General features: G+C 43.4%; 1 protein-coding gene across 1 annotated transcript; it reads right to left on the bottom strand.

The window, feature by feature from the left end:
* Positions 1 to 6,791: 6,791 nt before the first annotated feature.
* Positions 6,792 to 12,976, bottom strand: tollip (toll interacting protein). Its single transcript, XM_063187764.1, has 6 exons — positions 12,870 to 12,976; positions 10,530 to 10,679; positions 9,640 to 9,822; positions 9,277 to 9,429; positions 7,833 to 7,923; positions 6,792 to 7,137 (listed from the first exon to the last, which is right to left on the bottom strand). The coding sequence occupies exons 1-6, from the start codon at positions 12,900 to 12,902 to the stop codon at positions 6,893 to 6,895; spliced, it is 855 nt and encodes a 284-aa protein (XP_063043834.1). The 5' UTR covers positions 12,903 to 12,976; the 3' UTR covers positions 6,792 to 6,892.
* Between the last annotated feature and the right edge of the window lie 1,381 nt (positions 12,977 to 14,357).

The raw sequence follows: 14,357 nt of genomic DNA, 5'->3' as shown, positions 1-14,357 counted from the left end.
CCTAGTTTAATTAAAAGTAAATAATATCTCGGGAATCTTCGCTTCCTTTGTTACTTCCACAGCTTCGTCGTTGGTTGCTTTTTTTCCCTTTTCGATGGCGTGGGCTTTCCAACTTAGTTGCGCCAGGACTCTGAACATTTCAGAAGACAACTGAACTGACAGCTACGGTCACACTACTCTGACAGTCGGCTCTCCTCCTCTGCCCTGGTCGCTATTTCGTTCCACAACCACTCATTTTTAACGTCACTATTTACAATTACTACTAGCATTCACCAACACACAGAACCTTGCTCTAACCCCCGCCACATTCTCATCACTCGCACAAAACGTCTACACAACAGAAGTAGCGCTATGCATAATCTGCGTAAGTCCTGTTATTGAAACGGTCAGGGTCTCGCTGCTTAAAAATGCAGCCTGTTACAGCAAGGTTCATATAGTAGGCTAATAATAGCAGTAGTGACGTTTAAAAAGGTTGTAGCGAAAGCGACGAGAGCATGGAGAGCTGCCTGTCAGAATAGTGTGAGCGCAGCTTAGAATAGCTGACAGAAGGCTGGTCGTCTGAAATGTTTTCAATCCTGGCGCGCGCAACAGCATGGAGTTGACACTCGATGCACTGGAAAGCCCACGGTGGGAGGCTACGTCGTGACGCTAGTGTCCATGGGTAATGTAGGAAATCTCGCCGTATAACGTTCGTCAGAGCAGCGGTTTACCGTTCATAAGTTACTGTACTTGGGTGCTACTAGCCAAATTGGCGGGTAGGTATTTTTTTCTACTAGCCAAAATGAATTTTCACCCGTGTTTGGCGTGTTGGCGTGTGTTAATTTAGAGCCCTGATCACATGTATTATCTTCACACAACTAACCCTCAGGCAAATCAACCACAAAGACAAAACTCAATGAGATCATAAATTTCCTTTTTTATTGATCATATAATTTGAAACACCATAAGGAAATAATAACAGAAATATAATTTTCCTACACAAGAGTTGTGAAAGTGCTAGTGGTGGTGTCCAGTACAATCCACTGAGACAAAAAGACAAAATCCTGATCTGCTAGGCCTAGGAGGACACTGATGACATGTTTGAGTGAGGTGGCAAAGAGCTCAGTGTACGGTTTGTTATCATATACCCCTACAGAAAAACAAGGGGCCTATACTACAAAGCTGGTTCAGGAGTAAACCAGGGTAAGTTAAGAGGTAAATCATCTAATAGAAGAGCCTGGAGATCTCATTTTCTTATCGAAATGAGGACTCCAGGCACTTCTATTACATGATTTACCTCTTAACTTAACCTGGTTTACTGCTGAACCAGATTTGTAGTAAAGTCCCCAGAGGAGCACTCCAAGAACCTGGCTCAGTAGTGAAACAGCTTGTGTTAACCTGGAGGTTGTGGTAAATGATTGAATAGAAGAGTGGAGTCTTTTCTGAACTATAGGACACCTGCAGGGTATCTGTTAGCAGGTTTACCACTTCCTGTAGCTTCACTTAGCCAGGTTTACAACTTCCTGTAGGTTCACTTAGCCAGGTTCACCACTTAGCCACGTTCTTGGAATACCCCCTGTCACACCCACAGCTTACAATCCTGAATCACCATAATCTCAGCTGATCTTAGCCTCTGCTGGGACACTGGGGGACAGGGTTGCCAGATGAGGCAGATGATTTCCAGCCCAAAAAATGCTCAAAACCCACCTGAAAGCACTAAATCCCGCCCAATTCTATTGGTTTCTATGGCCAAAAACTGAGCGGGTTTTTCTTAAAATGCAATTTTTTCCCACACACAGCCATTCTAAGCAGCCCAATTGGGCGGGAAACCACCCAATCTGGCAACACTGCTGGGGGATGATAGGGGAGCAGCACGCAGGAGCAGAGAGACGAGCAGAAAGGAGAATGGAGAAAGGAGAAAGGGCGCATCTCACTCCCACGGCCTACTTAGTCACTACATGACAGCAGACGCTTGCATGAGAGCAGCCATTGTTCAGACACTACCAACACCACCCAGGCCCCAAGTGCTGACGGAGGCCCCAACTACATGGAGCCATCCTGTTCTCCGCCTCCTTGACCTCATCAGCAGAGGCGTAGTCAGCCAACCGCCAGCACAGACAGCTGCTTGGGGACTGCGGAGTACTAACAACCGTGGTGTGCTAACAACTAGCAGTGCTGATGATCTCGCACACTTGCTCATCTATTTAACCGTTACTGTACTAAGTTTCTAAATATCTCTGATCAAAGTGCTCCAGGCTTATACTTGTAGTATGTGCATCATAGGTGGTGAGCGACTGAGATGGAGAAATCCAAAAAAATATGGGGGAAATGTTTAAGCAATAAATGAACACCAATTAGATGTTCGCAAAATAAAAAACTAGTGCCTAACTTCGATGACCTTTATTGTTAATTCCACTTGAACTAATTCCACTAACTCCTGAATTAAATCCTTATGTAAATATTACAGTAGGCTTACAATCTTCTTCTCAACAGTGTTCTGTGCACTGCAATCTGTGATTTGCAATGAAATGGAAATAAAAAAAGGACTGGAATGTTAAAATGTGCACCAAATGTGCTACATGGAATTAGTATAGAGTTCTGATTTTCCTGGTTGTGAAGTGTGAATCCCTTGTCCTGATTGCATTACAAACATCAAAACAATCCAATATGAAGAGGTATTTAAGATGCGTGTTTGGCAACTGTGAACATGGGCGGTGAACCGGAGAAATCAGTGCTTCTCTAACAAAAACAAAAGTCTACTCAAAAGAATACAAAGGCAATACAAAGTAAAAACTGTATAGTGAAACAAAGTTAATGTACTATATGCTTGCTCGTGAATGTTAGTTTTATTGGTAGTGAGTGACAACATGGATGCAAAAAAAAGCCCCACTAGAATGCACATTGTTCATCGGCTATCTGAATGTTTACGCTGAGCAAATCAGCCTATCAAAAACAAAGACAGAGTATTAATACAATATTTTCTTTCCTGCCATGTCTTAGATTTCAAACTCAGTCATGTACTGTGTCCAACACTGTTTTACCTGCATTGCAACAGCAACAAAAAAGAAAGACAATTCATATACCGGTAGTAGGTTTCAATTTCCTTGCTTGGCCATAGAAGGATTGAGTACACCAATGAGGATATCAGGGCATGTGAGGTGATCTTTTAAATTGGATAAGTATCTTAATGAACCAAAATGTGTTGGCATCCAATGGGCCTGAAACACATGGCAAAGACAGGGTCTGGATATGGCAAAAAAAAAAAAACATACAATCTACACCAAAAGAAAAAAGAAGATGATGATAGAGTCACCGAGCATTTGCACGGATATTAAAAACATGCGCATCACAGGAGAAACAGCAGATATACAACATCAACACATTGTTAAAATAGAACCTTTGGCGAACTGCGATAACATATCTTGTCAGTGAGCACAGGTGGGTGGGTGTGTGTGTGTGTGTAAGTGTATGCATTTGTACAATACATCAGTTAGCGTTAGAGAGTGTGTGTGTGTGTGTGTGTGTGTGTGTGTGTGTGTGTGTGTGTGTGTGTGTGTGTGTGTGTGTGTGTGTGTGTGTGTGTGTGTGTGTGTGTGTGTGTGTGTGCTCAAGCCTTTCACACACCGGTGCATGAGGGAGAAATCTCTAGAACATCAGAGGGCATGTAAAGGCATCCCTCTGGCCCCGACACATCCAGGACACAGTGACACTGTGAGAGAGATAGATCACCAACGCCATGGCAGCAACAAGATATACACTCGTGGCCGAGCGAGCCCNCCCCCCCCCAAAAAAAAAACATGACATCATTGGCCGTCTGAAGGGATTTTTTTGCACATCTCCCGTAATTTAGCAGGACCACCCTCACACATACATTACGTAACATGATAAAAGCACGCACACTAGAAGCCCAGAAAAAAAATCTTTTGTCGTCTCCAAAATAAATTATAATCCTTTAAATATATATATAACTATATTTATACATATAATCAGCATTTATCAAACACTCACACATACAGCCACGCATACGCACAGAGAGGGAAGAGAGAAATGCCTTACTGCAAAATTGCACACAGACCGCCAACCCCCACTTTACTCTCATGCTTAGGCACAGGAATGGAGAAACAGAAATAGACATGTACAAAACACACAGGACACAGGAGCAGTCAACCAACAGCAACACCAAGGTAGATAGGTAGCAATACTAATAGGGCATAGTATTAATCCAGTCCTCTAGAATTATTGATAGCTTGAGTCAAGATGCACTGCATTGGAGAAAGGTAAGAGGAGAATTTACATTCCACTAACTAACAGCCAGCTGTGACTTTTTACATAATCAATGTATGTACTGATTTTTTAGATTAAAAAAAAAAGTACAAGTTTTATAACGTGTGGACCAGCCTGCAAAACCTGTTCATAAGTCATTTGAGTCAAATTATAGTAGCTGAGAAGATTTCAGAAGGATTGACTTAACTAACTTCTTCGCCAAGGCCGTACAAGGCAGAGCAGTTTAGTGTTCCCAATGCTGTAATCAGTAGAGGGCCTTTTCCCCATCCCTTCCATAGCGACCTACATTACAAAACACTGAGTTATGAAAGCAGGCTTGTTATTATGATGTGTGAAACTCTGGTTTGGGAAGTTGAAAGTTTATGGCCAGGAGTTAATTCGCTTTTTTCACTATTACATTAAACAAATTCTGTTTTGAAGTGAAAGTACAATTGACGACTTCCTATTTCCATAGAACACAGTGGTGTGCTAATGTATGCCACCAGATGCTATTATACCTGCTTCAAATGTATACATGGGTTCTAAATTTTTTTCTCCTGACTGCACGAAACTAGCTGCGCACAACTCAACCTCTGATTGTTGGAGACCGCTGTCGGTCAAAACATCAGCTCACATGGTTGGCTGACAGTGTCTTGCCCCTCCTCACAACATCGTGTTTGCAAACACGGTGAACCCATGTATTGAATCGAAGGTGTCTGTCCAGAGGTGAAAAAAAACACTGGACTGGCTGGCAGCGTAAAAGTCCAGTTGAATAAATTAAAGCGTCAGCTAAGTGCAATGTAAAAGTCTAAGTTTTCCTTCTGCCTGTGTTCTCAACACAGGTGATTTCACAAATGCACTCATCAACCTGGATCTAGTAATTGGGATCAGCTGGAGCAAAAATGTTTGCAAACAGTTTTTTCCCTTTCTGTACCCAGATTATTCCACCTCTGCTGAGGTCACATGAAAAAGGCCCATTTGTAGTTTTTTTTGTTTGCGGGTCAAAGACGTCTTTATCATTCAGTTTTACGGACACCTTTCGCCGACTGTAACTGCAAAAAAACATGATTTTTAAATTGTTTCAAGTGAATGGATTGCAGCTGAGGCTTTCATGAATTCCCTGTAACAATAAATAAATAAAAAGAGTCATGTTTTTTACAGTTACAGTCAGCAGAAGGCATCCGTTACACTGAATGACAATGACATTTTTCACGTCTTTGACCCTTGCACATTATGGTGAGCTGAGCTGTGGTGTGGTGGTTGATGTCTCCTGTGTCCTGGGTGTATGTATATGGAGAGTTTCGCTGCAAAATGGCGCAAGCGCCGTTTTTTTACTTTCGCATTTTATTATTGGAAATTACTGTTAACTTTAAAACATATACAAGATGCATTTTGCAATGCAATTCAATGACCAATACAAAACTGCCAATTTCCCCAAATGTTCTGAATGGATATTTGCAACGAATCTCTTCACATATTATACTCATGAACGGCGTGACGTGTTTCATGTGCGTTATGCCCTTTTACGGGGGAAAACATAGGGGGGAAAGCCAATGCAAGTCAATTGGTGGTGTTGGGAAATGATAAACGAAAGACAAGGACCTGTAGACTAGCGTGGTTCACACTCAACATGCCGAAAACGTATTGTGTTGCCGGCTGTTCAAATAATATGGCCAAACAGCCGTGGCTGAAGCATGGACTGTGTTAGTTTAGGCTAGCCGATGCAGCATGTACAGTAAGTTAATGAGACATTAGGTTTGCTTTCCCCCATAAAGGAGCGTAACGCTCATTTACGAGCAAAGTACCCGGATGGCCGTTCATGCGTATACAGACTTCTGCGAAAGCAGGGCTTGAGGCTAAGGAAGGCCAGTAGCACACAGGCAGTTCAGAGAAATGTAACTACTTGTGCGGTAGATCCAGTGGAGCTAAGCGGACACTCAGGAGTTAGTGCACAGGGGGCAGCATACAGTAGATGAGGAACACTGTTGATCTCTGGTTCACAACACTATTTTTTTTCCTTTAGGTAATACAGCAAAAAAGAAAAAACAAATCTCAGCGTAGCCAATTGAGCCTCATGTGGAATATGTGTGCATATGGAAACTGATCCATTTCCAGTATACCAAAAAGTCAGCAGTCAAATGTGTCCAGTTTTCCATGACCACTGTTTTGTTTTCTTGCCCCTTCAAATTCACTTCATTGGCACTAACTGGAGCTGCAAGACCTTGAGACTGTCAAAGGCTATTTGCAGTGATGTAATGACACTAGTACACCCTCTTGCCATCCTACTCCCTGAACTGCCTATTGTGCCAATGTCCACAGCCCAGCCCAGCCCAGTCCTACTCCCATTCGTCTGTCTGTCTGTCTGTCTCTGTTTTGTCTGCAATCGTTTCTCCTGCTGCAGCAACCAATGCTGCACTGCGGTAGCAACCCAAAGATCATATCTCCCTCCGTTTCCCCTGTGTCAACTCCCTCCCCCCCTCAACTCCCTCCATCCATCAATCCATCAATCCATCCTTCTCGCAATCGTTCGCATTCCTCTCCTCCTCCTCCTCCTCCTCTTTCCTCTAGTCCAGTACCTCCTTCCCTCCGCTCTTCTCTTCTCTTCTCTTCTCTACTCCAATTCTTCTCTGGCGGCCCGTCCTCTCTCTCCTCACAGCTCCTCGGTCATCTGGAGCAGGGAGTTGATGGCGGCCTCCCGGTTGCCTCGCTGCGCCTCCAGCACGGTGCGCACCACCTGGGGGTCGATGTTGGGGAACATGTCCTGCAGTGCCTTCAGCTCCTCCGGCCCGCAGCTCACGCTCACGCCCTGCGGGGGCGCCACCGCCGGGGCCGTCACCGGGCCATGGGGCATGCCCATGGGCACCACGCCACCCTGGTTGTAGACCGTGGGCACGCCTGCGCAGGCCAAAGTCATCCGTGATGGGGGGGTGGGGGTGTAAGGAGGAAGACCGTGAAAGGTAACAACAGAGTTAGTTAGCTTTTTAGATTTGTAACAGTAACATTTCAAAGCGGAATGGTTTCTGAAACCACACCCTGGTTGTAGACCGTGGGCACGCCTGTGCAGACGCAACCGACCCGTGAAGGGTAAGGATAGAGGAGGAGGAGGAGGAGGTAAGGGGAGGAGTGGTGGTAAGGAGGAAGATCGTGATTCGTGATCCTGATTTTTAAATTAGTAACTAAGGTCAGGACCACATTAGTTAATTTGTAACATTTCAAAGCCGAATGGTGTCTGAAACCTGAGACAGAGTAGTTTGAATGGCGTGACAACTTTTGTATATTTAAAAACAGACTTATTGTGCAAATTTGAATCATCATTTATATAGTGCTTTTCATGACTAATAAATAGAAGATAGGAGTAGAGTAGTAGAGACAAAATAGTAGAGATTAGAGAGTAAATTTTGTTTAATGTCCATTACTGTGCTGATCGAGGCAAGGGATCACATTTTAAACGTGAAATTAATCTTGATATAAAGTGGCTCTGTATGGCAGTTGATCACATCAATTTTTAAAAAATAAATACCTATGAATATATACATTTGTGTGGTTGTCAGCACAAAGTGTGCCCAATGGTGTGTGCAGTTGGCACTTGCCTGTGATTGGTACATATCCGACTCCTTGCTGGTAGACTGTGGGCATGAGGACCACAGGCTGGGATGGCATCATCATTCCAGCGGGCATAGACTACAGACAAGAAGGACAAGCATGACAAACATGTTAAAATGCCCAATGTTGCATAGAAAATACACAGGATGTATTGACTGACTACATCAGTAAAACGTCGAATGATAGACTACAGACAAGAAGGACAAGCATGACAAACATGTTAAAATGTCCAATGTTGCATGACTACATCAGTAAAACATCAAATGATAGACAACAGATGAGAAAGAGCAGATTTGAAGATGACTATTTTAGAGCCAGTGGCAGAACAATTGCACACAGGGCCCCAGGGCAAACCACCTATACGGCCCCTCCATACAGCCTGCCATGGTCACACTAAGCCTCCCCACACCAATACAGGAGGGCCAGTGGGCTGGGCCCCAGGGCAAATGTTCTGCTTGTCCCCCCTACAGGTCTGCCTCTGTTTAGAGCAGAACACCAGGTTCCGTTTGGAATGGATTAAATACAGCATTGACTGCATCAGTTAACAGCTAATGAATGAATGAATTCATTAATTAATAATGAATGGGTGAAAGACAAGACTACCCCAGAAGGCAAATGACCAAAAAAACGAGAGAGTGAACAAGTGTCAACAATACAGAGAATAAGTATAATCCCAACAGATCTCTAAGGTCAAGCATATGGCTGCAAAAAAACCCACAGCAGGCATTTAAGAGTTCAAGTCCTACTCCAGACCTACCGAGATTTGTAATCTAGTACGTTTGTAAGTAGGTCTCTGGGCTAAGGTCAGAGGCACAGAACAGAAGTACTGAGAAGTAAGGTTAGTAGTGCAGGTGTTATGACTTATGGTCAAAGTACAACCGATAAAAGAGGAAAGATGGCAAATAACCAGCAGGGTCAATTTCCCTTTATGACTCTTAGGTGAACACCTGAACAGAATGGCATGAAATAGGAGAATGGCTGCATGCTAACACCTGTGTGAGAATAGCCATACACGTACCGTATGATTGTATGAGTGAAGCATCGATATGTGCCGAATACGTGTGTGTGTGTGTGTGTGTGTGTGTGTGTGTGTGTGTGTGTGTGTGTGTGTGTGTGTGTGTGTGTGTGTGTGTGTGAGGAATGTGTGTAAGCATTCGTATAAGTGTCTCTGTGCGTGTGTCCATGTAGGCAAGCGTGTATGTGTATGTGTGCATGCTAGTACATTTCCATGTGTAGAAAAAAACCTACAAAACACTGACCATTTCACGACAGAGCAAAACGGTCGGTGTGCAGGAATTTTATTGGGTTTTTTAATCGTTTTTTCCCCTGATCAATGATCTATTAGTCCTCTCCAACACCATCTGCCAGCTGAGGTGTGAGGGAAAAAAATAAATATCACAAAATTGTACATTTCCAAGTACGTATACTCACAGCGAATGACATGACCAGGTTGATCATGCCCTCCTTGTCGTCTCCCTGTCTGCCACTCAGGCTGTACCACTCGTCCACCACACTGCCCTCTCTCAGGCCCTCGGGGATGGTCACGTGCGTCCATGCGATACGGTCGTCCATGGAGAATGCCCGCTACACAACACATATCAAAATGTCTGCATCGATACAGTAACAGAAAAGCTAAACTCTGGTACTCCAATGTTTTTTCAAAATGAAATTGCTCAATCAATATAATAAAAAATAATATTCATGTTCAGTATCGTTCTGTCTGTCTGTCCCACAATTATTACTACACTCTGTTCACATTTATTTACGTTTTTGGTGTCCTCCACCTGTCCTCACCTCGTCAAATATCTCTAGGTAGAAGGAGTCGACCCCTGGAGGAACGGTGCACTGGATGACTTTGTTCCAGCGCGGGTTCTTGGCCCCATTGTGTGCTGTGGGCGTCTCGTACACGGCGTAGCCCAGCCTGATTCTGCAGTAGGGGTCCATCCGCGTCATCCCGTAGTTCTTTGCAAGCTTAGCCTGTCAGAGAAACAGACACAGCAGAGACAATGTAGACAAATACACTAAGTAACGGGACCCCATTTCTCGGAAGTGTTGTTGCTAGCCACTTAGCAACATAGTCGGTTGCCAATGGGAAATAACATACATTAGGGTGCATCAAACGCCCCCTATGAAAAAATATTGCCTTAGCCCGATAGTAAAAATGTTCTACACCCAGTAAAAACTCACTGTCTAAAATATTTCGGAATTTGGATGAAGTCTACCGGGGCCACCAGCCCCATGAAAATAGAAAATAATGGTGATAGTAAAAATCGGTCAATTTCGGTGCATAAAGCTACCAAATAAAAACATATTGCCTCAGCTGTGTGATAAAAATGTTCTATGCACAGTAAAATCACTCTGTGTAAAATCTGTTGAAATTTAGATGAATTCTACTGGGTCCACCAGGCCCATGAAAATACAAAATAATGGTGATGGTGATGGGCAACCTGGATTCCAAAGCTGGTGTAGATTAGAACTTGAGGCCCTTTATTAACCTCTTAGTGCCGAGCCTATGTTATAACCTTACCATCACCAAAGTTCTAATGGCTATGTCTTAATCTGTTACTGTCATTGCAATGTTCTTATGATGTAGTTGAGCATTTTCAGCAAATTGAGAATAGTCCCGCCGGCGACCCCACCTGAAGTAAGAGGCTACGATTCTCAGACAGGCAATACTAAACTACCTGTACTACAGTGATGCTGAGGCGTCCCACGGTGCCGATGGAGCCGGTGTACTGCAGCTGCTGGGCTGCCTGGGCGTCCAGCTGCACCTGCTGCTGCTGCTGCGTGGGGGTGATGCGCAGGAAGTCCTGGGGCAGCTCCCCAATGTACACCTGGTGACCGCACAGTGGGAGACAAAATGGAGTGGAATAGAATAGAATCATAGAACATCAGTACAATCTATGAATAGAATGCATTTAATTATGGAGGATATGGAAGTCAAGCACTTTAGTGATTGAAATATAGGCCTATGCAGTGCTGTCGCTCTGCACACAAGTTCTTTGCCTCATTTAATGAAAATAAATGTCTTGAAAGAAATAAATACGAAGGAAACACAGTCTTTAAGGGAACCTGAATATTTGCTTGGCATTGTGAATATCTCATTTTTCCCAGAGGTGATGGTGTATGTCTCTCTGCTTGCCCTGCTTTGTAAACCACTTTGGATAAAATACAAAAGTAACTACTAAGTGTATAATGTAATGATGGCAAACCATAAGTCAATGCATTGTCATTCAAGGATGTAAAAAGGGCATTAGAATTAGACATTCATATGAATGACCGCATATGAAATGGTCATACACTACAGTGCAATCATATACACATCTGTGGCTTCCATCATTAGTCCATGTGTGTTACACGCAAAAAGGCCCAGCAGCCATGAGTTTGTTGCCTTAAAGACCTTGTCATCTACTTATGCTGCTATAATCCTCTTAAAAGAGAAAGAAAGGGAGAAATGCCAGCTACATTCCCTTACCCAAACTGTAAATAGAGACAAGGGTACAGCTAAAGACTCCTTCATACACAAGCACACATCATGTGATCCAGCGCCGATGGGCACAATTTAAGGTGTGGATGATGGGGACATGTCTAGAAATACCACTTTTGTCCCCACCCACTTTATTACAAATATAATGCAAAAATGGCAAACCCGGGCAATGCACCATATTAATAGAGATTCTAGGAGTATCCAGTCACTCTGATATTACCACCACTTTCCAAGTCAAGCCAACACTTTTGGCTAGCTCTACTCTCTGACAAACAGTCTCCCTCTCCAGAGTAAACTTTTCAGTAATTTCACTGAATCCAAACCATGTCAACAATGTTGCTGCTGTGTCCTTTAATCAAAGCATGTCTAGAACTATTTCATCTTTAGAAGGAAGGCAGGCTAATCATTAGCCATATGTAACAGAGATAAGCCTGCCCTCACCACTTCATGACAAAGTAGTGCATGGCCTACCATGGCGGTGGTTACTAAACCAAGCTACTAAATCTGGCTAGAGTGTACAATCCCTTACGTAAACTTGCTCATGTTTTGCAACAAATGCACGTCTAAACATGTTAGACTCAAGACACAATTGCTATGCTGCGTTGACAGCAAGGCCACTGAAATGTCTTTGCTACAGTATGCGAACTAAGAGGACAGTGGAGAGTAGAAGTAACTTATAGCTAACAACCCACAGATTTTCTAGAACAGTCTCTGAACCTGTTCGCTCTAATTTCGCGCGGTCAAACAAAATCTGAGTGTACATAGCCGATGACACAGGATTATGACAACACAACACTTGACACACACTTGGTGGACACATTTAACGCCAACTATGACTCACTCGATTCCCTGATTGACGCCAACCCAGGACGCTCCCATTTCATCTCGCTCCCACTAGCCAGACTATCGGTACCACCGCCATATGACGGAGTTAGTTATGTTGTTGATGTTAGTTTTTTGTTTCTAACCCTAACCCTAACCCTAACCCTAACCTTAACCCTAAACCTAACCCTAACCCTAAACCTAACCCTAACCCTAACCCTAAATTGATTGTATGTGGCAGTATATGACAATACGTGAAATATAATCGGGTGGGACCGCACGTCCGGGAGTGATAGAAACACCTGGGACCGCACGTCCGGGAGCAATCTCAGTTGGGAGTCTCCATCCCCTTACCACTCACTCAACAGTTGCTAATAGTCAGTAGCGCACTGGCTAGCCCCCATCATCTCCCTTCTAGTTAGCCATGTTAGCAGTCAGCGTACTTCACCATCTTATTTACCCATTCGACAGAGCCACTATTCTGTTATTTTAGTGACATGGTCTTTATTTCACCAACTCCTCGCAAAGTTATACATGACCATGCATACGGCAGGCTACAGACGCTTGAAAAATAGCGCCCAATGTCTGTGTTGCTTGCAATATCTCACTTGCGAGCTACATCGTTTTGTGTAAGCTTATATCCATGTCGATTAATGTTAAATAATGATCTATTTCATAGCTAATGTGTCGTTTAGACGTGAATCTTAAACCTTACCTGCCCACGCTGCGTACTGATCGTAGTTGCCATTATCAAAGAGGAATGAACGGGTACGCAGGTAACTGGATTTCTGCGATAGTAAACAACCACCCAACTGAGCAGGGTTCTTCCGCCCTGGTCAGGTGACACTTTTGGGTTACGTCACTAACTTCCTGAGCCCGAGCTTCTGTGATCATGCGCAGAAATAGCCTACAATCAATGCATGTAATCTTGGTTAAAAAAAAACCCAACAACAACATTCACTTCAGTATTCTGTCATAGAACAAGGTGTGTGTGTGTGTGCGTGTGTGTGTGCCTGAAGTTTGACTCCCCGAAGAAGGCATTGCAACGCGTTGCCCAACACTGGGGTGTTCAAATGTCTACTTACTTTGACCAAGCCATTTCAATTACTCTTAACTCTTTCTAAAGGAGAGTTAGTTGGGTCATTTATGGAAGTTCCGTGACCGTGGAGAGGAAAGGCTCGTTTCTCACTGGATTTGTCATCTATAAGGTGAAATAAAAAAATGAGCCGGGGTGCCCCTCACAAAAATGTGGGGATTTTTTTTAGAGCCCTATATCCAAAATGGCTGCTGCCAGCCAAGCTGGAAAATGGCTTTTTAATGGTTTTGCCCACAGTGCTGCATAATACATGGTTTCTGATACTATTTGGGGCAAGGAATTCACAAATGATGTAGATTTATTGATTTGACCTATTTTTGACCTTCAAATTCAAGATGGCTGCCACTTTTGGCTCTTTTTTTCGAAATCGTCAGAGAGCCTTAATGTTAGGCTCAAATGAAAGGTCTGCTCATACTGAGTTCAGTTATGGACAGTAAAATTACAAGTAGGCTATGCAGAAGTCATCTGAAAGGTAAAAAAGATGTTTCTGGTTGATGAGAATTAAACTGCTGATTAGTCGGGTCGGGTCATAATGTGAGGTTCAGTGACCATTCTCTGGCAAGGGTGTTTTGATGATTGATTTGACCTCTATGGACCCTTAAGAAAAGATTTAGCCCCTATGTCCCTCCCAAAAATCCCGGCATTTTTTGATAGAGGCAAATTCAAAATGACGTCCGGCGCCATCTCTAAGAAATAACTTTTAATCTTGAATGAATCATGTATGAGGACACTTTTTCATACATGTCAACCATGAGGATTCCAAATCTGACATTATTTTGATAATACAACTTTGTTTTGACCATGAAATTCAAGATGGCTGCCATCTAGAACAGTCGTTTTCAATGTTTTTTGGTCATGACCCCCCAAAACTGGACTGGGGACCCCCCAATTTGTGTATCTCCATTCCTCATGCATAGCTATTGAGAAAATAACTGATCTACAAGCACACAATACCTTAAATTATGAGGCGTAGTGGGCTTGTAGGTGGGCGGCTTTTTAAATATTATTTGACAATTTGGCCAATGTTTTAGCATTGTTTTTTGATAGCTTTAGATGCAGTGATGGTATTTCACTTTGAGAGTCCTTACATTACACCCCCCCCCCCCA

This window comes from Engraulis encrasicolus, chromosome 22, assembly GCF_034702125.1.
Source record: "Engraulis encrasicolus isolate BLACKSEA-1 chromosome 22, IST_EnEncr_1.0, whole genome shotgun sequence".
Lineage (NCBI taxonomy): Eukaryota > Metazoa > Chordata > Actinopteri > Clupeiformes > Engraulidae > Engraulis > Engraulis encrasicolus.
Note: the sequence above shows the minus strand (reverse complement) of the source record. Positions and strands in the feature narration are given on the sequence as shown.